Source organism: Vombatus ursinus, unplaced genomic scaffold, assembly GCF_900497805.2.
Source record: "Vombatus ursinus unplaced genomic scaffold, bare-nosed wombat genome assembly UNPS02000749.1, whole genome shotgun sequence".
In the NCBI taxonomy this organism is placed as follows: domain Eukaryota; kingdom Metazoa; phylum Chordata; class Mammalia; order Diprotodontia; family Vombatidae; genus Vombatus; species Vombatus ursinus.
This window is the reverse complement of record NW_020940527.1, coordinates 22477027-22501789: the sequence shown is the minus strand read 5'-3', so window position 1 is coordinate 22501789 and position 24763 is coordinate 22477027. Positions and strand designations below refer to the sequence as shown.

Sequence of the window (24763 nt, the reverse complement as noted above, 5' to 3'; positions counted from 1 at the left end):
CACTGCAGCAGCAGCAGCAGCTTTGGGAACTCTCAGTCCAGAGGTGGTAAGGGGGTAAAACAACTGGTCAGAAAGAGATTACAGGGGACCTTTTTGCTGAAATTGGGTACAGCTGGCACTGATTGGCAACTCTACTGCCTATACACAGTTGTGGGTTGCAGTTCCAGGGCAGAGAGGAATGTTGGGGGCCCTGGTCACAATTCTAAGGTAAAGAAGAACACTAGCACTTGTGGTTGCAGGCGAGCATGGACCTTTCCTGGGTAAAAACTAGGGCACAGACCAGGAGAGCAGTGACCACATCTCTCCCAAAATCACATCACCTTGGAAGCACTAAAAACTTGCAGACCCCAAGAACTAGCTCTAAAAACAGCATCACAAAAAGCCTGAAGCTTGGGATAGAGTCTCCCCACTTCCAGGTAAGCAGAGCCCAACTTTAACATGAAGTTCAAAGTCAAGAAATGGACTGGAAAAATGTGTAACCAACAAAAAAAAAGAATTTGACCATGAAAAGCTACTATGGTGGTAGGGAAGACCAAGACATGAATTCAGGAGAAGACAACAATGTAAAAAATAGCTACAACCAAAGACTCAAAAATGCTAATTGGACCCAAGTCCAACAAAAATTCCTATAACAGTTAAATAGATAAGGGTGGTAGAGGAAAAATTGGGAAGAGAAATGAGAGTAGTGTAATAAAATTAGGAAGAAGATTAACAGTTTAGCAAAATACTGAAGAAAATAACACCTTAAAAACAGAATTGGCCTAATAGTAAAAGAGGCACAAAAATTCTGAAGACAAGAACTCCTTAAAAGCAGAATGGACCAAATTGAAAAGGAGGTATGAAAGTTCACTGGGGATTGAAAGGGAGAACTTAAGAAACAGAAAGAAGAAAAAGTTAAAAAACAGAATTAGCCAAATGGAAAAGGAAGTACAAAAGCTCACTAAAAAAAATAATTCCCTAAAAATTAGAATTAGACAAGTGGAAGCTAATGACTCTATGAGACATCAAGGGAAAAAAAGTCAAAAGAATGAAAAAAATAGAAGAAAATGTGAAATATCAGAAAAACAACTGACCTGGAAAATAGATTGAGAAGAGATAATTTGAAAATTATTCAACTACTAGAAAGCCATAATCAGAGAAAGATCCTAGACATAATATTTCAAAAAATTATCAAGGAAAACTACCCAGTATCTTAGATCCAGAGGTTAAAACAAGAAATGGAAAGAATCCACCAATCACTTCCTGAAAGAGATCCCAAAATGAAAACTACCAGGAATAGTATAGCCATATTGCAGAGCTGCCAGGTCAAAGAGAAAATACTTCAAGCAGCCAGAAACAATTGAAATATTGTGGAGCCACAGTCAGGATCACACAATATTTAGTGGCTTCCACATTAAAGGAGTAGAGGGCTTGGAATATGATATTCCAGAAGACAAAGGAGTTAGGATTACAACCAAGAATAACCTACCCAGAAAAATTGAGTATAATCCTAAAGAGGAAAAAATGAGTATTTAATGAAATAGAGGACTTTCAAGCATTCCTGATTTTTGAAGAGACCAGAGCTGATAGAAAATTTGACATTCAAACACAAGACTCAAGAGAAGCATAAAAAGGTAAACATGGAAGAGTAATCATAGGAGTCTCAATAAAGTTAAACTATTTACATTCCTGCATGGGAGGATGATCCATGTAACTACTAAGAACTTTATAATTATTAGGGGAGTTAAAAGGAGTTTGCATAGATAGAGGTCATGGATATGGGTTCATTATGTTGGAATGATCTCCAAAAAAATGAAGGGGTGAGTAAGAGGAATGCACTGGGAGAAGGGGGAAGGGAGACGTAGAATGGGAAAATTTTTCTCACGTAAAAAAGGTATGCAAGGAAAAGCTTTTATAGAGGAGGGGAAAATAGGATAGCAGGCAATATTTGAACCTCACTCCCATCAGAATTGGTTCAAAGAAGGAAGAAGACACATACATACACACACACTCAGTTGTGTATAGACATGTAACTTACCTAATAGGGAAATAGGAGGGGAAGGGGATAAGAGAAAGAGGGGAGATGATAAAAGGGAGGGCAGATTAAGGGAGACAGTGATTAGAAGCAAAATAAACTTGAGGCAGGACAGGATAAAAAGAGGAAATAAGAAATAAAATAAAATAGGATGGAGGGAAATACACAGTTAGTAATCATAATTCTGAAGGTGAATGGGATGAGCTCACCCATAAAATGGAAGCAGAGAACAGAGTAGATTAGAAACCAGAATCCAACAAGATGGTTTTTTTTTTACAAAAGACACTCTTGAAACAGAAAGATACCTGCAGAGTTAAAATAAAGAACTGGAGCAGACTCTAAAGAAAAGTAGGGGTAACAATCATGATCTCAGACAAAACAAAAGCAAAAATAGAAATAGTTAAAAGGGGTAATCAAAGAAATGGCATTTTGACAAAAGGTACCATAGACAATGAAATAGTATAAAAAAATTTTACAACATGTTTCTCTGATAAAGGCCTCATTTCTCAAATATATACTGAGCATAAAACTGAGTCTAATTTATTAAAATAAGAGGCATTCCCCAATCAGTAAGTGGTCAAAGGATATAAACAGGCAATTTTCAGAAAAAGAAATCAAAACCATCTATAGTAATATGAAAAAATATTCTAAATCACTATTGATTAGAGGAAGTCAAATTAAAACAACTTTGAGGTATACTACCTCATATCTGTCAGAAATGACAAATGCTGGGCCTTTTAACTATTTCATGTTGGTGGATTAGTGAACTGGTCCGACTATTTTGGAGAAAAATTTGGACCTGGGCCTAAAGGACTATAAAACTGTGTATACCCTTTGACCCGGAAATGTCACTACTAGATCTGTATCCCAAAGATATCAAAGAAAAAGGTAAAGGACATCTCTATCTCTATCTATCTATCACTCTATCTATCTTTCTATCTCTCTATCTACCTATACACACACAAAATATTCATAGCAACTCTGTGTCGTAAAGAATTGAAAATCAAAGGGATGCTCATTAGTTGGGGAATGCCTGAACAACTTGTGATATGATTATGATAGAGTACTGTTATGCTGTGGGAAATGATGGGGAGGGTGGTTTCAGAAAAAAAAACATGGCAAGACATATATGAACTGATGCAAAGTGAAGTGAGAAGAATCAGGAGATTATTGTGCACAGTAACAGCAATGTTGTAATGATTTTCAACTCCTAAAGAACTGACCACTCTGATCAATGTAATGATCCAAGACAACTCTAAATGAAAAAATGCTCTCCACCTCCAGAGAGAAAAGTGATGAACGCTGAGTGCAAATTGAAGTTTAATTTTCTCACTTTATTTTTCTTGCTTTGTTTTGAAATCTGGCTAATATGGAAATATGTTTTGCATGATTTCACATGTATAATTAATATCATATTGCTTGCCTTCTTGATGGGTGGGGCGGCAGGGCAGAAGAGAACTTGGAGCTCAAAATTTAAAAAGAAAAGAATGTTATAAATAAACAGTTTTTTAAAAAATTCTGGAGGTTTAGTGGATCACAAGCTCGATATGAATCAATAGTATGATATTATAACCAAAAAATCTAATGTAATTTTGAGCTGCCATTAAAAGGAGACTTTGCTTCCAGAAATAGGATGATGATAATCTCTCTGAACTCTACTCCCATTAGACGTCATCTGATTCCCTTTGTCTGTTTCTCTCTCTCTTTCTCTCTCTCTCTCTCTCTCCACACACACAAATATATATATATACACACATACATATATATGTGTATGTATGTATATATATGTGAGTATATTTGTGTATGTGTGTGTGTGAGTATTTATATATTCATATGAGCCTGGTGTGGATAAAGCCGTAATTATGGCAAGCCTTTGGAAGATGCCTGCCATCCCAAAGGTGTCTTGTCAAAAGGTTTCAGAAACCAGACTTAATTAATTTCTTAGTGATTTAAAACATAGTTGAATCTTTAACAGGAAATCTGAATCATATAGTCCCTGTTTGGTTGAGTACTTTTCTCTTACTTCAGAGTTTTTTTATTAGTGTCATTTTATGAGCACCAGGGACATTGTGCTTCCTTTCTTAGAGGGTTTATATGCCCCATTCTAGGTGTAGGAACACTATATCCTATCAGGGATATCAGTTTATTGTATGCAGCAGAAAAAAACATTAGGTGCATTTCTTTGGCACCAAGAGGACTCAGTTCTTACTTTTAAAAGGTCTATTCTTTGATTTTGTTTTACTCACCTATAAAAGGCCAACTGGAGTGCCACTTGAATATAAGCATCTGGGCTGGTCCTTTGTCTCTTAATGAACTCTTTCCCATAGTTTTCAAATTTATAAACAGTGAAGTCAAGATTCTTCACTATCCTGAGAATAAAAAGAAAATTATTTTTTAACATAAAATATTATTTATATTTTCAATTCTTCAACATATATATCAATACTACAACACAGGGGCAGCTAGATGGCACAGTGGATAGAGCACTGGCCCTGAAGTCAGGAGTACCTGAGTTCAAATGCAACCTCAGACCAAACACGTGACACTTACTAGCTGTGTGACCCTGGGCAAGTCACTTAACCCCAATTGTCTAAAAAAAATACTACATCACACACTCTAACATCTCAGTTCTCAAACTACTCAGTTCTCATGACTTAGTCTGTCCCTCTACCTCGTCTAGAGATACCTATAGACAGAGATGGCTCTACCTTTGATTTTGCCATCACCTATAAGTGTTCTACTTTCATGTTCATGAACTCCAAAATTCCTTTATCTCAAAAGTACATGAACTTAAAAATTTTTAGATAAGCATAGTTAGATATAATTGGTTTCCTCTGTAATCTCATGAGATTTATTTTATGTATTTGAAAACAGTATTTTGAGAAGGAGTCCATAGGCTTCACCAGACTGCCAATGGATTCTATTACACAGAAAAAGTTAAGGACCTTTGCTTTATGTGATCATAATATTTTATCATTTCATCTTTCTTTCTACCTTACAATCCCTAACCCTGTTCTACCATTCTCACCAAGACCTCCAATCACCCTACTACTCAATTTTCCCCAGGCTATAATCCCTATTCATTGGTGAAACAATTCCAGTCTATACTATCCTCTACACTCAAATCCCCTGTCCCATTGTTCTGAGGTGATTATGCCTTATTAAACCTGAATCTTGATTTATTTCCACCATGCACCACCTTCAGTCTTATTCCCTTGCTGTCATATAAGGCTGGAGAAAATCACAAAACTGTGCTGACTGGATCTATTATAAATTTATATTACATAGTCTCAACTGGGATTTCGCTGCAGCAAGGCAATGATTTCTCACTTCCCTAATTAATTCACTATTCCATTTGCTACAGTGGCCATTCCAAAGCTTTTCATCCTTCCTGAAGCTTCCCACGGCACTGCCTCCCCTAACCATTCCGGGTGAGAACCTTATTCCATATATAAATGAAAAAAATTGACATCTTATTCTAAGAGCTCTCTTTTCCCCTCTCCTCTTCATCTCTCGTCACTCAGATGACTTCTCTTGCTATCTCCTCCTTTACTCCTATCTCGTGTAGAGATAGCTCTTCTCCTTGCCTAGGCGAATCATTCTACTTAAACAAGCCATCCCATTCCTTCCTGCCTTCTCCAGCAGACTGCCCTCTCTATTATCTCTGCTTTCTCAATAACTTTGAATCTCTCCCTAGCTACTGGCTGCTTACCTACTACCTTCAAACATACCCGTGTCTCCTCCATCTTAGTAAACTCACTTGATCCAACCATACTTGCTAGCTAACATCCTGTATCTCATCTCTGTGGCCAGTCTTCTTGAGAAAGCTGTTTACATTAGGTGCCTCCACTTCTATACTTCTCATTCGATTTTAACTCCTCTATAGTCTGGCTTCTGATTATATATGTCAAGCGAAACTGCTCTTCCCAAAGTTACCAACGATCTCATAATTGCTATGTCCAATGACCTTTTCTCAGTCTCATCCTTCATGACTTCTTACCTTTTGACACTGCTGTGATTACCCTTCTCTCCTGGATATTCTCCCTGTCTCTCTAGTGACACAGTTTCTCCTGGTTCTTCTCATCTAATTGCTCCTCCTCAGTCTCCTTTGCTGGATCTTTGTCCAGGTCATGCCCACTATGTCACTGTCCCCTAAAGCTCTGTTCTGGGCTCTCTTCCCTTTTCCCTTTGTATTATCTTGCTTAGTACTCTCAGGAGTTCCCATGAATTTAATTATCATCTCCACTCAGATGGTACACAGATCCATTCTCTGTCCTAAACTTCAGTTTCACATCATCAACTGATTTTTGTGTATCTTAAACTGAAGATTATTGAGGTCAGGGATTGTGTTTTTACCTTTCGTTGTATTCTCAAAGTTTAGCACAGAGCCTGGTACATAACAAGTATTTAATAATGCTTGTTGAGTGACTGAATTCAATGAGTATTTTTTAAGTACCTGTTGTAGGCCTACTTGACCTTGTACAGGATGATAGATCATCTGACAGGGAGTCAACATGTACGCATGTGCAACGTTCTATCTCCTGTTTCAGCCACAAAGGGCCAGCCTCCCTCTCCCTACTGCCTCCCCCGCCCCATTCCTGAAGTTCTTATGGTCCTCATAGCTCATATGCTACCTTTCATGATCCTGCTAAGTGATAGTGCTGTCTCCTTCTTAAAATTACTTTGTATTTACTTCTCTGTTTTGTGTTGAGTTGTTTAGTCATGTCCAAGTCTTTGTGATCCCACTTTGGAGTTTTCTTGGCAAAGATACTAGAACAATTTGCCATTTCCTTCTCCAGCTCATTTTACAGATAAGGAACTGAGGCATACAAGGTTAAGTGACTTGCCCAGGGTCACACAGCAGGAGGTGTCTGAGTCCAGATTTAAACTCAGGAAGATGGGTCTTCTTGATTCCAAGCCCAGTGCTCTGTATATTGTGCCATCTAGCTGCCCTGTTCTCTGTTTACCTGTTTTGTTTCCTCAATGTCTGCTCTGAGTATGAACTGAATATAAAATAAATATATCCTATACCCAGACGTATGCTGGTAAATGTTTAACAATTTGCTTTCTTAACAACAACAACAAAAAGTATATATACCCACTTAAAAATTTGATCTGCGTTATTAACATTTTTTCCATCGCTTTCTTAAGTCTGTAAATCAACAAAATAATAAATCAAGTATTGATTTGCATCATTTGCCAATTTCTGAGGTCCAAGTGCTCTCACTGAAAATTTAACAATTGACTTTTGAGCTCCAGTAGGAATTGCCTCCAGCACACCCCGTTTTAGATTGCATAGTACAGATTATCAGTGTTATTAGAGTTCAGAGAATTGATCACTATGGGCAGGAGTAATCAGGGAAGGAGGGAATTTGAATCAGCAGATAAAATATTTCATCTGAAAATAAAATTTCAATAAGTATTCACAACATATGAATAGGATTAACATGATTTATGTGCTTTAAGAAAATGTAATGGGGGCAGCTAGGTGGCACAGTGGATAGAGTACTTGTCTTGGAGTCAGGGGGACCTGAGTTCAAATCTGGTCTCAGACACTTAACATTCATTAACTGTATGACTCTGGGCAAGTCATTTAACTCCAATTGCCTTGCAAAAAAAAAAAAAAGAAAATGTAATGGTATTACATTCAACATCTATTTCTGATTTTTTTTTTGCAATGCTAGTAATCCAGTTCCTGGAAAAAAACATGAAAAATAATCATTATCAAATAAAAGGCTGCATTCAAACTCAAACTGGAGACTATGCCCTGGAGGTTTCCAGAGTGTCTACTGTGGACCCTACCTCATCTGGTTCACTATTTAAGGCAGACCCCAGGTGTGCTGCACTCTATTCCCTACTCCCTGTCTTTTTTTCCCAACTATTTTGCTGGGCCTCTGTCCTTGGTTATAAAATTAGGATCAAATTCATTGGGACATTGCTTCTGGAAGGGGTGTCAATCTTCTCCCATACTATTCCATTCACCATCCCAGTAATTTTTTTTTGCAAAAGTGTTCATTCATTTCTAAGAGGACCAATGGACTTGCTTGTGAATTGGATTTAAGTGAGGCACAGTTGCACAAAGTCATCAGCTTCGCTCTCTCTTCCAGAGAGAGTCACCAAAGTCTGGTGACAGGACAAAAGTCAAGATGACTGGCAATGGCCCAAGATGCAGTGGACCACCTTCGTGTCTTTGGTGTCTAACCAGGCTCTAAGCCCTCCACAGTGCCTGCTTCAGCCACCCTTCTCATCCATCTAGTCCGTTGGGGGAAGTCTTCATATGTGGATGGGGGTTGGAGGGAAGGGATTATCTTCTTGTATCTCTCCTTTCAAGTCATGCTTGTTCTTTATAATTTTGCAGCATTCACTTTTTGGTTGATTTTTTAAAAAAAATTGGATTTTTTTGGTTCTTCCCATTTACATTGTTATAGTCATTGTGTATATTGTCCTTGCTTGCTTCATTCTGCATCAATTCATGTAGATCTTTTCCATGCTGCTCTTTATTCATCACATTCATCATTTCTTATAGCACAGTAGCATTCCATTACATTCATGTACCACAATTTGTTTAGCCATTCCCCAATCAATGGACATCTGATTTGTTTTCTGTTCTTTACTATCATAAAAAATGAGACTATAAATATTTTGGTATATATAGGGGACTTTATTCTTATCAATGGCCTCTGGGTTAAAGAGTATAGACATTTTAGTCACTTTACTTGCATAATTCCGGATTGGTTTCCAAAATGGTTGTATTGATTCATAGTTACTCCAATGTACTAGTGTGCCTGTCTTTCCACAACCCCTCCAACACTGACTTATTGTCATCTTTTGTTGTAGTGAAACCTCACAATTGTTTTGATGTTCATTTCTCTTGTTTTTGGTGATTTGGAGCATTCTTTCATATGGTTATTAATAGTTTGCAATTCTTTTGAAAACTTTCTTCATGTCTTTGGGTCACTTATCAGTTGGGGAATGGATTCTGTTCATGTATATGTATGTATATATGTTTGTTATTTGTTTATAAATCTTAGGTACCAAAGCCAAATCAAGAAAATCTGATACAAAGATTTTTTTCTCTCCATTTAAGCTTATCATCCTAGGTGTATTAATTTTGTCTGTGCAGAAACTTTTCAGTTTTGCTTAATCAAAATTGTCTATTTTATCTTTTGTAATTGCATCTTTTATTTGATTAAGAATACATATCCTAGCTATATCTGTGAAAAATGTATGATTTGCTTCTTTTTCTAATTTTTTTATAGTATGATTTTTAATATTGAGGTCATGTATCTATTTAGAATGTGTTTTGAAATACAATGTAAGGTGTTGGCCTAAGCTTAATTTCTAACTTTCCAGTTTTGCCAATAATTTTTATTAAATAGAGAGTTTTGTTATATTTTCTAGTTTATTGAATTCTGGGTTATTGAGTTACATTGTTTCTGATTCTCCCTTGTTTCATTGTCTGTTTCATTGGTCTGCCTCTATTTTTAAACTAATAGTAGATGGTTTTTGATGATAGCTGCTTTATGATATAGTTCGAGGTCTGGAAGTGCTAGTCCCCTTTAACTCCTACCTTTCCATAATTTCCTTTAATATTCTAGAATCTCAGAGGTAGGGAACCTGCTGCCTTGAGGCCACATGTGGCTTTCTGGGTCCTTGGGTGCAGTCTTTTGACTGAGCCCAAGTTTTACAGAACAAATTCTTTTATTAAGGGGATTTGTTGTATGAAGTTTGGATTTAGTTAAAGGCCTCACTTGAGGACGTAGAGGGCCACATGTGGCCTCAAGACTTCAAGTGCCCCACCCCTAATCTAGATCTTTATATTTTTCCAAATGAATTTTGTTATTGGTAATTTATCAAATTTTGTAAAATATTCTTTTGATAATTTGATTAATATGGTATTAAAAAGTATAGATTTGCTTTGGTAGTACTACCATTTTTGTTATATTGGCACATCCCAACAATGAGTGTTCCTCCAGGTGTATAAGTTGCTCTTTATTTTATTTTATTTTTTTAGGCAATTGGGGTTAAGTGATTTTCCCAGGGTCACACAGCTAGTAAGTGTCAAGTGTTGTATCTGAGGCCAGATTTGAACTCAGGTCCTCCTGACTTCAGGGCCGGTGCTCTATCCACTGCACTGCCACCTAGCTGCCCCTCTTTATTTCTTTAAGGAGCACATTGTGATTGAATCCAAACAAGTGTTTTGTATGCTTTGGTAGATTTGTCTCTAGATATGTTACACATTTTGTAGTTATTTGGAATGGCATTTATATTTCTATTATTACATTTTGGATCTTATAGTAATATGGAAATGCTTTTGATTTTTGAGGGTTTATCTTCTAGCCTGCAACTTTGCTGAAGCTATTAACTGTCTCAAAGCCTTGTTCAAATTCTCCTTACCTATTCTAGTATGCTTCTCTGAACTCCTTTAGTTCTTATTGCCCGTGTCATTCATTTTGTTCACAAATCATACAACAAAATCATATTTTGTTCATAAATTTTGTTCTGTCCTGTATTGTTACTCAACTATTGCTGGTGTTTTCATTTGTCCCCCAAATAGATTAAAAGTTTCTATAAGTTATAGTTCTACCTGTAGAATGGGCACAAGACTAGACACATAGTAGGCACTCAGTAAAGACTTATCAAATGAATTAATTTTAATCAGTAACAATCATACCATCTTTTGGAAGAATGGCATGACTCAGAATTCCACAGTAGAGTAGGAATGTATCTTGTAATTTTCCACTGAGTCATAAAGTCACAAAATTTTAGAGCCGAAAGAAACTGTAGACATACATAAACCTGTGTTGAAGTCCCGTTAAAGCCTGCTGTGGTTCACTCCCTTTCCTGGGGTGTTAAGTTACCCTGTAAATTTAAGCAAATTGGAATAGCTTGGATTCAAATAACCTATTCAAACTACTGGCTTATAACTTCTTCTGAATTCAGTGAATCATGTTCCCCAGGCTTGGCTATGTTCTCTCAGATGAAACCTGCTTTAAAAAAAATCCCAAAACAACAACCCCCTCCACCTTTTGTATTTTATGTAAATGATGGCTACTTTAGCACACTTATTTCCTCATGTGTTATAACTCACCTTTGATTTGACTGAATTAACATGAAGGGAATACAGTAGTGAGAAGGACTGTAACAGTAATATTTGGGGACTTCCAAAATGCCTCAAACCAAGAGGCTAAAAAAATCAATGAGGCTACTGAACAATCACCCTAAGGAAACCCAAAGGTCTTTCCTACCGTTGAAGTTTGTCTGCTGACGAGGCCAGGTGTCCCTGAATTTCTGGGGAACATTTCCATCTCAGTCTTCTGGGAGCAGGAAGCTCACTGACAGAGTCAGCTCTAACTAGCTTCTTTGAGCTCTCCTTCCTGTAAGTGCAGAGACAGATATCTTGAGTTCTGATCTTTAATGAATTGGTTAATAGCTCCCCTACATTTCCTTGCTTTCTGGAATTATTCTTATGGTTGTTACCTATATTTGCAAGCTTACAATGGTTTTGTTGCTAAAAGTCTTTCCCAGAACTTTCCTTTCATTTCATGGAAGACATGTATAAACTGGAATTTTTAACCATAAAATTGTGTCCAAAATATCCATGTCAATTTAAACACAGTGAACTTGGTTTAATTTTTTTCATCATAAGATTCATAGATGGAGGACTGCCTGCATTGTTTAAGGAGGTTTGGGGAAGTCAACAGCCAGATAAGAGAATCTTTTTCCAAGAAAAGACCATTGACTCCTAGGGAAACCCAACTGAGAGCCCTGTAGAAATCAACACACACACACACACACACACACACACACACACACACACACACAAACAATGTGGAGTTTAGTTTTTAGAGAAAATATAAAACATTATGCTTATCTTCTTTTAAAGTCATAAACAGAGAATCACAGAATTTTGAATTTTAAGGCACTTAGAATGTTGTCTTACCCAATTCCCTGAATAATGCAAGTTTTTTCTCTGCAATAACCCTGACCTAAAATGTCATTGAGCCCCTGCTTGAGCACCTACAGTGATGGGGAAATCACTGCCTCATGAGCAACCTATTCCATTTTCAGATGGTTCTAATTGTTAGGAAGTTCCTCCTTTTGATGAACTGAAATAAACCTCCTTCTAACTCCCACCCATAGCTTCCTTCTTCTTCTTCTTCTTCTTCTTCTTCTTTTTTTTTTTTTTGGTGAGGCAATTGGGGTTAAGTGACTTGCCCAGAGTCATGCAGCTAGTGAGAGTTATGTGTCTGAGGCTGGATTTGAACTCAGGTCCTCCTGACTCCAGGGCCTGTGCTCTATCCACTGCATAGCTTCCTTCTAACACTTCACCATAAGCTAATACCTGATTCTATTTAGCAGATACAGCAAGAAATAAAATAGAACTCTGTTGTATATCGTACTGCTGATAATACTTCACAAATGCCAGTCTCTCTACCACCTGGCAGATGATCTTCAGGAATAGCTATGACCTGACAATTCAGTGCTCTATGACACAGTTGAGGACGATCTTAGCTGGACTTTTCTAGACTGGTCCTCAGAGTACTCACGTACGACCCGTAACAAGGCCCACCCTTGGAGCCTCTGGAGTTTGGTTTGTACTCCCTTGGCATAGCTTTTTGGGTCGCTGTCATGGCATGATGACATATGGGAACTGTGCTCTCTCAATCGGCTGCCAAAGTAATTTTCCTAAATTAGGGGTCTGATCCTGTCAATCTTCTACTTAGTAAACTCCCATGGTTCCCTTCTATCTCTTGGACCAAGTGTAAGCTCCTCTGTTTGGCTTTTAAAGCTCTTTAAAAGGTGGTCACAGCCTACCTTCTTTTCTAACCTTATATATCATGCCCCTTCCCACACTTGGCAAAAGGCTGGCCTTTTGGCTGTTCCTCATGCATGGCATTCCAGCTTCTTTCTCTGTGCTTTTGCCCAGCTTATTCCCCATGGCTAGAATGTACTCCCTCTTCACCCCTGCTTCTTAGCATCCCTAGTTTCCTTCAAAATTTGCTTAAGTGACACCTTCTACAAAAAGCGTCTCTTGATCCCCACAGCTGTTAATCTCCATCTTCCAATTTACCTTGTTTTTATTTTTCACCTATTTTGTATATACTTTTTTAATACATGTTATCTCCTCAGAGAGAATATAAACTCATTGACAGAAGGGACTTCTGAATTTTTGTCTTTGGGTCCCCAAAAGTCCTGGGAATGGCTGTACCTTTCAGACTACTGTTTCCACTTCTAGCCCAGTCCTCAAAACTATCATCTGGAAAAACAACTCCTGTGGAGAAAGGGCTAACCATCCCTACCAACTGGGTACCCTGAGGGAGAGACAGGAGGCCAAACATAACAGGCAGGTCAAACCACTGCCACCACGTTGATTTCCATTTCCCCTTGGGCTATGATGGAGGTACCCTAGGACTCTGAGTCCAGGAGCCTTGGGAATGGCAGTGCCCTCCCCACTCCTAAACCACCAGACCTGGTTTCTAGACCAGCCCCCTACAGCCGTCTTGGACTAAAGGAATCACTATGGAGAGGAGGCACACCTTCCTTACCACCATTGGCATCTGCTGACCAAATGCCACCAAATAGGCAGATGGGCATAAGAGTCTTAGGAGTGGCAGCACCCCCCAGACCACCAGTCCTGCCATCATCTGGGGAAGCAACTCATATGGACAAGAGACCAGCCATCTCCACCAACTGCCAACCAGATGCCACATACAGGGCAGCCACACTGGCCTGACTGAAGCACCATGGCCCCCAAGGGAGACATATTTCAGACAAGTGAAATCACCACCACCATGACCACTGTCTCCTCTTAGATCCCCATGGGAACTGCCCAGGACCCTGAACACAAGAGCCTTGGGAAGAACTTCTAGCCCAGTGCCCTCAGCCACGGTCCAGGGCAGTTGCTACCCCTGTGGAGATACTCTTACAGGAGCTACAGCCACAGCTACTGAAGACCCAGAAAGGAAAGTTCTTGGCCCTGTCAAATGGTTCAGCATCAGAAACTGATGTGATTTTATCAGTGGAAATGACATTAAAGAAGAGGCATTAACTGTACCCCAAGGTACCGTGAGAGTTTTTCATCTGACTTGCAGCTGAATGTGTAGTCCTCCCCCATTAGAATGTGAAATCCTTGAGAGCTCCATACTTTTCTTTATTTTTCTTTTTTTCTTTTTTTTTGAGGCAATCGGGGTTAAGTGACTTGCCCAAGGTCACACAGCTAGTACGTGTCAAGTGTTTTGTCTGAGGCCGGATTTGAACTCTGGTCCTCCTGACTTCAGGGCTTGGTGCTCTATCCACTGTGCCACCTCGCTGCCCTTTTGCTCCATACTTTTCATAAGACAGTCCTTGCTCTCAAGGAGCTCACATTCTGATTTGTATTTGTATTTGGATCCTGAAGCTTAACACAATGCTTTAGACAGTGTTTAACAAAAGTTTTTTCATTCATTCATTCATTCATTCATTCATCCAGTGCCTGCCCAGCCTGGTGCCTGGTCCATAGAAAGTGATTAATAAAGCCTTTCGATGGATTTGTTAATACTCTTTAAATTCACTTTATCTTACTGTCTCAAGCCTACTTTGCCACTGCTCAACCAATCATGCCACACTGCCTCCTCGGCAGCAGTCACCTCCAATCTGTCTACACCTCCATTATGTCTAGAACTCAAGCTTCCACAGCTGTGACCCTGGGTGGGCTTTGATTGCTGAACATATACTTGATGTTGCCCATTTCGGGCCTGCTTCACCACCTCCTAACCATTTCTCTTCCTCTACTCATTCTCAATTCTAGCTCTGGGAACAGTAACCAAATCAATATTACTGCTCCTGGAAAGGATATGTCTTCTGACTCTAATCACCATCCCCCTCTGACTTCCCTGCCAAAGAAACTCCTCCCTAGCCATCTGTCCCCAAATGTGTTATTTTTTCCTATTAGAATGTAAGCTCTGCAAGGACAGTAACTATCTTGCTTGCTTGTATTTGTATCTATGGTGCTTAGTACTGTTACTGGTACATGATAAGTACTTAATAAATGCTTTTTCATTCATGACTGTCATTAATTCATTCATAGGGGATTACTAATAATAATTTGTATTTTGTGTATCATCTTAAGGTTTACAAAGTGCATTCTTCACAACAACCTGTGAAGTAAATAACAGGAGCTTTATCACCGCATTTTACACTTGAGGAAACTGAGGCTTAGAGGGATTAAGTGATTGCCTGTGGTCATACAGCTTGCCAATTTTAGAGCCAGAATTTTAACCAAGGTGTTCTGACTCTTTTTATCTGGCATCCTGTGCTCTTTCCACTATACTGGCCTCTTAAGAGAGAGAAATAGAAGAGGAAATGAGACAATGGGACAATAAAGAGGATGGGTAGAGAGATGCAGAAAAAGAAACAAATGACAAACTATTTCTCAGAGAAAGACAAGTGTAAAGAGACACACAAGGAATAAAATAAACCAAGAGTTTTAAAGACAGAACTAGAGACTACTTTGTTGACCACCTCTAATTCCCTGAACTGTGTGTTCTTACACCCCCTCTGCTCCTCCCACATACTTGGGCTTTAAAAGGAGACTCCTGGGTCATATTAATGGAAAAGGTGGTAGAAGAGAAACCAAAAGTGCTGTTCAATTGGCCTCTACCATACAGCTTTTCCTAAAGGAAATGTAGTCATGTCTCATGGCCAAGAAGAAAGATGGATCCACAAAGAAGTGTTGTCGTCCACAACTGCCTCATTTTGAAACATCCTGGAGGGAGAGATCTTAAACCTTCTGACTTTCAATTCAATCCAATTCAGTAAGCATTTAGCACGCAGTTACTATGTGAAAAGGTATTAGGAATACAACTACAAAACAAATAGCTTCTGACTCCAAGTAGCTTACGTTCTAGGTCCTATGAGCGCTGAAAGTGTGATTTTTAGCAAACAATTTGGGGTGGGAAACAGACTCAAAAGATTAACCAACACCTGTTTCAAAAAGGTGCTTGAAACACTTTACAAGTTCTTCTTGTTTCTCTGAAGCCATTCATTTTGTCGTTTCTTACAGCACAATAGTATTCCATTACCTTAATTTACTGCTATTTGTTTCATTAGTCCATGATTGATGAGCACCATCCTCCCTTATATATACAGTAACAATAAATTGTTTTAAGAACAACTTTTCACGAATGAGTTATTTTGACTATTATAAATACCTAGATTAACTATAAGGGATATACGAAGAAAGATGTTATATGTATCCAGAGAAAGAACTGATAAATAGAAGTATGTATAGAATGATTTTACTGAGATATATATATATATATATATATATACATATATGTACTTATTTGTGTCTAATGGTGGCCATCTCTAGGGTGGAGTGGGGGAGGGAAGAAAAAAAGGAGAAGAGAAATTTACATGGTAAATTTGTTGTATGTTTAAAAAGAATAGCGAGTTGTACATAGTAGATTTGCAGTTTCTTGTATAATTGTCTTTTTTATTATGCTGTTACGGAAATGCTTGTTTTATTCCATAAATTAAAAATAAAATAAAATTTTTAAAAAATACAAAAATGAACAACTTTGAAAGACTTATTCTGATTAGTGTAATGAGTGGCATGACTCTGGCAGAGTGATGATGAAGAAGGTGATGGACTCAGTATGCAGAATGAGACGTGCATTTGTGGACAGTCAATATGGGAATTTGGTGAAGTTTTGTGTGTGTATATGTATGTATACACACATACATACATTTCTGTACATATACATATGTGTATATATGTATGTATATAAACAAAACCTTCATGACACATGTAATATTATAATTACATATTATGTTTTGTTTTTCTTTTTTCCTTCTCAGTAGGGGTGGAGAGAGCTGAAAGAAAATAAATGCTTCTTAATTGAAAAATAAAATAAAATTACCTTAAACACTTTATTTCCTTTGGAATCATGAACAATAACTTTTAAAATGGTACAAATTTTAGGGAAGGCATCTTTAATGAAAAGGAAACCCTCTTTTCTTGGAGGTGACCACCATTAGTGAGTAATCCCAAAAGACAATAATGAAAAAATAGACCTTGTATTTCAACAGAACCTTTGTTTTAAGATACTCTGTAATGAAGTGGCATTTCTAGTATATTTTGGATGAAGAAATTATAGGACCATAGATATAATTTTTATTTCCTTCAAGCACATCCTCAATAAATTTTTAATGATTTATGGATGGGCTGAAGCATGTTGAGAAACAAGTAGTTTATCATTACTTCTTCTCTGGAGAGAAGAGTATAGCCAAGGCATGAGGGCAGGGTTGGAGTAGGGGAGAAGAGTAGAAGGAAGAAGGAGTTCTGGTGAGAGGCTTGGATAGGAGAGGATGCCACATTAGGATTTACCCTTCCATGATGGCTGCTATAGCTTGTGCTGTCCTGCACAAAAGTTCTAAAGGGAATTCTGAGCATTTGTGGGGAGCTTTTTATTTAGGGACATCTATGAAACATTATTGTGGCTACTTGTTTTACTAATCAGATAATTTTTGAGCTCTGGTAACTTCTGGGTGCATATGTTTGGGGATTTAAATCTTACATGATAGAAATAAAATCTCTAGATGAACTTATTTTACGGCCTAGAGGGTTTGGAAGAGGGAGAGGAATGTTCTTTTTGCAGCATTTGGTGGGGGGGGGCGGTTCAGAAAGGACTTAGATACAGTGGGGACTCATGCTCAGGACTATAGATCATTAGAAATATTCTAGACTGTTAAAGTTAGAATGGACTTCTTAAAAGGAATATGATGTTTCTTTTATTTCTTCTGCACAGTTTTGGAGGATGGAATAATATATGTATGTTCTGTGTTGGACCCTGCCCTCTTGGGTAAAGGAGAGAATGATGACATGGGCAAGGAAGCAGGCAATGATCTCCTGGGAATCTGTGAGCAGAGTACTAGGTGGTGGTGGTTATGCCCAATTGGTTGAATGTGTGTAGTGGATTTTAAATTAGACCAATTGGCTAAAGCCCGAGAGACCAAAAGTTTCACATAAGCAATAGAGCTAGGAAGAAGAAAAAACATGATCTCCAGGATCAAGGGGAAAGTGACTACAGGCTTTGGTTGACAGTGGTCATGAGGTGAAAGCCATGGAACTGAACCTGGTGAGAAGTTTTGGTGACCAGTTAGATTAGAATAAAATTTTGGAGATTATGAGTTGCCCAGTTTTGCACTGAGCAGATTATTTTGGTGGATATTCCAAGATTCTTTATACTCATTGTATTATTTATGGATTAATTCATTTCTTATGCATAAATCCTTGCAAAACTCAGTTGGATGTCCGAATATATGGCAAAAACATAGAGAAGAGAGACAGGTATCACAGGGAGGACACTAAGAAAGAATGAAAGCCATTTTAGGGTTGTAAGAGTGGGGATCAGAGTACAGGGCAGACTGAGCTCCCAGCTTCTCAGGGCTTAAGTTACTAGTGAAGGTAGCTTCAAGGACATACTTCTCCTCCTCATCAGAACCAGAAAGGTAGAAATAAGATTGCTTTTCCCATAGGAGCCATACATTCTCACCTCACATCTGTGTCTTATAATCCCCATTTTGTTTCAAAGTTAAGCTTATATGTCATCTGTTGCATGAGATCTTCCCTGATTCTCCCTAGCTCGTGTTTTTGTTCCCCTAACTTACCTTATATTTATATTGTATATCTAACCATTTGGGGGAGCTTGTGAATGAGTTTAAGTCCTAGAAACTTCAGTGGGTTGTTATGGTGGAGTCATTTTGCCGACTGCACATTCACAGTTGAACTGCCTTTGCTGCTAGACGTACAGCATCCTCACTATCCTCTCTCCTCAGAGGTTAGCTTTTGCAGCATGGCAGGAAAGTCTTAGATCATTCTCATTGAAATGTCAGCTTTTATTTCCCCATAATATATTGTTTCTGGCTTGCTTCATCATTTACCCCAAAGTAAGGAAATCGAGTGTGTATTTCAGATAATTTTGCAAGGCTTGAGAAAGTTAAACATTCCTCCTCATTTTTCACTCCTCTTGGCTTGGCCTCCAACTCAGCTCAGCTGAACAAATGTCTACTCTCTGAAAGGATAACCTCGCCCCCCTCCCCTTACCTCACCTGTTCTCATGTATAGATCTGAACATTAGGTAAAATACAATAAACATCCTGGGTCATTTTGTTGTTAACCAACAGTTTTATCACAGGTAAATGTCTTAAGACAAGAAATAAACATGTAGAAAAAGAACTCAACTTCCAACCCAGGCTACCTCACAAATAATCTCTTGTACATAGTTGATGCCTTCATTGTTAGGCTACTGTGTTTGTGTATCGTGTTCACTATTTCCCTTTCCCTATGAGATGAGATTTTGAAACATGGAGAAAAAGCTCTAAGTCACTCTCACAAAAACAGTGTTTTTTATTTCCTCATGACAAAATGCTTTTGGTTTGCTGCCTACTCTTTCTGAAAGGGAAGGAATCAAAGGATATGTCAAGTACTTTTACAAAGCTTGCAAAAGTCAAACACTGCCCACTCTTCCCCTCAGTTGCTCCACTTTGCTCAACCTTCAATTCAGCTCAGGTGACAAATGTTTCTCATCTCTGAAAGAGGAAGTCCTCTCTTCTCTCTCATTTATATAAAATCTGTGATTAGCCAACTACATCTTGCTGCTCGTCAACAGTTTTATCACTGATACATCTTAACATTTAGACAGAAATGAAAAGAAGGCAGGGGAGAGGGTTCTCTGTCTGTCCTCCTATCTCAGCTTTGATGAGCAAGGCAGATTCAGTCCAGGACATTCTTGGAATGTCTTCATTATCCCTACTCCAGATCATTGATCCTCCCAGCAGCTGCTTGCAATGGCTCCCAGTGACTTTCTTGCTATGGTTTCTGCCTTCTTTTCCCCACCAGCCCCTTAAAGTTTAAGGTAATTTGTCTCAGGTCAAATCCAAGGCCACTGGAACTTGGGAAATGCTGGTGAAAACCCATTAAGCAGCTGGCAGCAACCTGACTCTCCCTCCTGACAATTCATGACCCCAAAAGATGGGGTATGTTATGCACATAAACACACATGTATCTGCATACACATATATGTGTGTATGTATCCATCTGCATATACTTGTATTTACTTATATGTATACTGTATATGCTTATGTGTATATATGATATCTCCTCTGATATGATGTAAACCTTTTGAGAGTAGGGATTGCTTCATTTCTATCTTGGTATGCCCAGAAGCTTGGAGTATGGTAGATGCTCAATAAATGTTTACTGATTGATTGATTTTCTCATAAATCTATGTCTAGTATGTCACTCCAGTTGACCTCAAAAGCAGAAATTAAATTCATCCCTATTAAATTTAAATATTAGCTCCTGTTCAGCATTCTAGCCTGTTCAGATCTTCTGGGGCCATAAATTTTTGTAGCTATCACTTTTTACTTAAGGTAAAATGAAAATTGGATATTTTCCATCTTTGTCTTCTTCATCCTAAGCTACTGACAAAGATATTATTTAGAATAAAGCCCTAAAGCATTCAATTAGACACTTCTCCTGAGGTTGATATTAATCCATTAATTAGCATTTTTTTGTCAGCTGTTCAGTCAGCCAAATCTACCTGACTGAACTCTATCCCAGTCCACCTCTCTCCATCTTGTCCGCAAAGATGTCAAAAGTGATTTTGTCAAATGCCTTGAAGAAATTCAGTTACATGAAGTCTATACCATTTGTCTGATCTACCAGTCTAATGATTTTGTCAAAATAGTAGATGACATTATAGTGCAACCCAGTTGGCTCATAATTAGCCTTTGATGACCTATAATGGTTACCATTTCACTTTCTAAGTGCTTATAAACCATATCTTTAATAATCCATTGGAGGATTTGTTTTCATAGACAGGATAACCAAACTTACTAGCTAGAATTGGCAGAATAAACTTTCTTCTCCTTTTTGAAAATTGGGACAATACTTGACTATGTCTACACTTTTTCCATTCTCTATGATTATTCAAAGCCCAATTTTCCTATTTTACAGATGAAAAACTGAGGTCCAAAGAGCCTAAAGCCAAACAGTCAGATGCATTGAGCTTCAGTATTCAGAATAGCAAAGTGACTTGTTTCTAGCAAAACTTCTAGGCAAAAACATTTAACTGTTAAGCCAGTGGTGAAGGGACACACATGTTGAGCTTCCTGCTACTAAGAAAATATTAAGGCAATGCAGAATTTTGAAATAATAAAAGAAATTAAGATAGACTCACTGTTTGTTGCTCAAGCAACTGTGTTAATTACATTAGAATCGACTTATTTTGAACAATAAAGAACTCCTTAATTTCCTATGTTTTAACAACATAATCTAATTTAAGTCACTCCAATGGCTTCAGTGATGTTTTGTTTGCTCCTCTTCCCCAGAGGTGTGAAATTTGTCCTCTAAAGGAGGAATATTATTTTATACCACTTTCTCGTTATAATTTCCCTTGCACCTTTCATCTTATTTTTTCATTTATCTAATGATCACAAAATCTTCAGAACTGGAGAGCACATTAAAAATCATCCCATACAACCTTCTCCTTTTAGACCACATACACCTAATCATTGGCAAAGCCAGGATCTAAACCTAAGACTTGTGACTCCAAATCCAGGGTAATAGTCTCTCTCCATTGCACCAAGCTACTTGATATATTAGATGTGTCCTGTATAACACCTAAAACATTGTTTGTATTTATTTATTTATTTAAATTTGTCTATTTTTTTAGTTTTCAACATTCACTTCCACAAGATTTTGAGTTCCAAATTTTCTCCCCACCTCACCCCTCCCCCCACCCGAAGATAACATTGTTTGTATTTAATACGTGTTAAACAACGTCAACAACTTAAAATCTACCCCCACCCCAATATTTAACTCCATACTAAGTATAAATTAGTATTATAGGACATCACAGCTCTTCTTTTGTCAGCAAGGATACAATTAAGTTATCAAATTTAGGAATTCTGTGTGAAATCTATGTAAGAGAATAGGATCATTGATTCTCACAGTTGGAAGGGACCTCAGAGGCCATCTAATTCAACCTGTTCCTGAATAGGTCTCCACTGCACAATATTCCAAACTAAGGGCCTTCTAGCTTTTGCTAAAAAACCTCTACTAAGGCGGAACCAACCTCCCAAGATAGCCCATTCCATTTTTGGATAGGTCTAATTGTTAGAAAGTTTTTTTTTCCTCCTTATATTAAGTCTAATTTTATACCCATTTTCAGAGTCTAGTCTAGTGCTTTGCATATGCTAGACATTTAATATTTGTTAAATTGAATTGAACAACTCCTAGCTATGCCTGTTGGGGCTAAGGAAAACAAATCCAATCCTTCTTCCTCCACAAGCCTTTCAAATACTTGACTTCAATTCGGTAAGACAAATATTTGTTAAGCTCCTAAAACATGTCAGGCACTATGCTAGGTCTGAAGGTGCCTGTACTATTCATGGCCAGCAAAATAGGAGTTTAAATGTCCAAGGAAAAGGGAGGCTTTGACTATTCAATTTCGACTGAGATCAATATGATAAAAACTGGGAATCTTAAATAGAAATTGCTGCAAATGGCAGCAGAACCCACAAAAAGACAGAGTGAAACAAATTTCCAGCCCAAGGCAGTCTGGATGGTTGATCAGAAAGATACATTGCTCCGGGCTGGAGATGAGCTCAGTTTGGCGTGGGTGCGCAGGCTGCAGTGACCCTGGAGCAGGCCTCAGAGGACTGAATCGCAGGCACCTGTGGTGGTTTCCAGACTTCTCAACCCATGAACACCAGACAACTTGGAAGGTCAGTGGGAAAAGTCTGTGTCAGCGGGGAGAGAGAGAAGCCAGTGGTCTCAGCTCTAGTCCCTGAGCTTGGTGGGGGCAGCGGCTGCCTCCTCAGCTTCTGGCCCACAGACTGAGGGGGAATCCAGTTGCTGATCAGAGGGGAATTGCAGGGATCTCTCTGCTGGAGCAGGATTCTCTTGCCTTGGCCATGCTTGTATCTAGGTCACAGTTCTGGGTGGTGATCCTGGGGCAAGGAGGAACACTGGTGTGGTGGAGCTTGTAGTGACAGTGGAGAGGAAACCCTCCTCACAGTTCCAAGACAGAAAAGAGTGCTCATAGACTAGAGCACAGGCCAGGAAAGGAGTAAACACCCTTGATCATACCACCTTGGAAGAACTGAAAATTTACAGATCCCTAAAAGTATCTCTGAAAACAGCTGCACAAAACCCCTGAAGCTTGGGACAGTACATTCTCCACATTGGAAACATACTCCTACCTTAACAAAGAGTTTATAACTCAAGTAATTGTCCTGGATCATGAGCAAGCAGCACAAAAAGAGTCAGACTATATTATCTTACTTTGATGACAAAGAAGATCAAAACATACAACCAGAAGACAATGAAGCCAAAGCTCCTACATCCAAAGCCTCCAAGAAAAATATGAATTGGTCCCAGGCCATGGAAGAGCTCAAAAAGGATTTTAAGAAGCAAGTAAGAGAAGTAGAGGAAAAACTGAGAGTGATGCTAAAGGAGACCCAAAAAAATACTGAAGAAAATAACACCTTAAAAAATAGCCTAACCCAAATGGCAAAAGAGATCCAAAAAGCCAATGAGGAGAAGAATGCCCTTAAAAAGTAAACTTAGCCAAATGGAAAAGGAAGTCCAAAAGCTTACTGAAGAAAATACTTCCTTAAAAATTAGAATGGAGAAATTGCAAGAGAGGGACAATTTGAGAAATCAGGGCACTGTAACACTAATCAAAAGGAATGAAAAAATAGAAGAGAATGTGAAATATCTCATTGGAAAAACAACTGACCTGGAAAATAGATCTAGGAGAGAGAACTTAAAAATTATTGGACTATCTGAAAGCCATGATCAAAAAAAGAACCTAGACATCATCTTTCAAGAAATTATCAAGGAAAACTGCCCTGATATTTGAGAACCAGAGGGCAAAATAGAAATTGAAAGAATTCACTGATCACCTCCTGAAAGAGATCCCCAAAGGAAAACTCCTAGGAATGTTGTAGCCAAATTCCAGAATTCTCAGGTCAAGGAGAAGATATTGCAAGAAGCTAGAAGGAAACAATTCAAGTACTGTGAAAACACAATCAGGATAACACAAGATTTAGCAGCTTCTACATTAAGGGTACTGAGGGCATGGAGTATGATATTCCGGAGGGCAAAGGAATTAGGACTACAACCTAGAATCGCCTACTCAGCAAAACTGAATATAATCCTTCAGGGTAAAAAATGGTCATTCAATGAAATAGAGGACTTTCAACCATTCCTGTGGAAAAGACCGGAGCTGAATAGAAAATTTGACCTTCAAACACAAGACTCAAATGAAACATGGAAGAGATAAACAGGAAAGAGAAATCATAAGAGACTTATTAAGGTTGAACCATTTACATTCCTGCAGGGAAAGATAATATTTAAAAATTATATGTTTGTATAGATAGATAGAGGACGCGAGGTGAGTTGAAGATGAAGGGGTGATATCTGGAAAATAAAATTAAGGGGTGGGAGAAGATTATACTGGGAGAAGGAGAAAGGGAGAAGTACAATGAGGTAAAATATCTCACATGAAACTGACAAGAAAAGGCTTTTACAGTGGAAGAGAAATGGGGGAAGGTGAGAGGGAATGAGTGAATCTTATTCTCATAGGATTTGGCTTAAGGAGGTAATAACATACACAATGGGGTATGGAAATCTATCTTACTCTACAGGAAAATAAAGGGGGAAGGGGACAAGAGAATAGGGGGTTGATAGAGGGG

The 24763-nt window shown here is 38.3% G+C and overlaps 1 protein-coding gene across 1 annotated transcript in view; it reads right to left on the bottom strand.

Annotated features, from left to right (window-relative positions):
- CHAT (choline O-acetyltransferase) overlaps positions 1 to 24763 on the bottom strand; it is a 96863-nt gene that overhangs the window by 11034 nt on the left and 61066 nt on the right. Inside the window, exons 9-10 of the mRNA XM_027861001.1 lie at positions 11263 to 11391; positions 4261 to 4383 (exon numbers count right to left, since the gene is read on the bottom strand). Coding sequence (XP_027716802.1) covers positions 4261 to 4383; positions 11263 to 11391 — 252 coding nt within the window. The remainder of the gene's footprint in view (positions 1 to 4260; positions 4384 to 11262; positions 11392 to 24763) is intronic.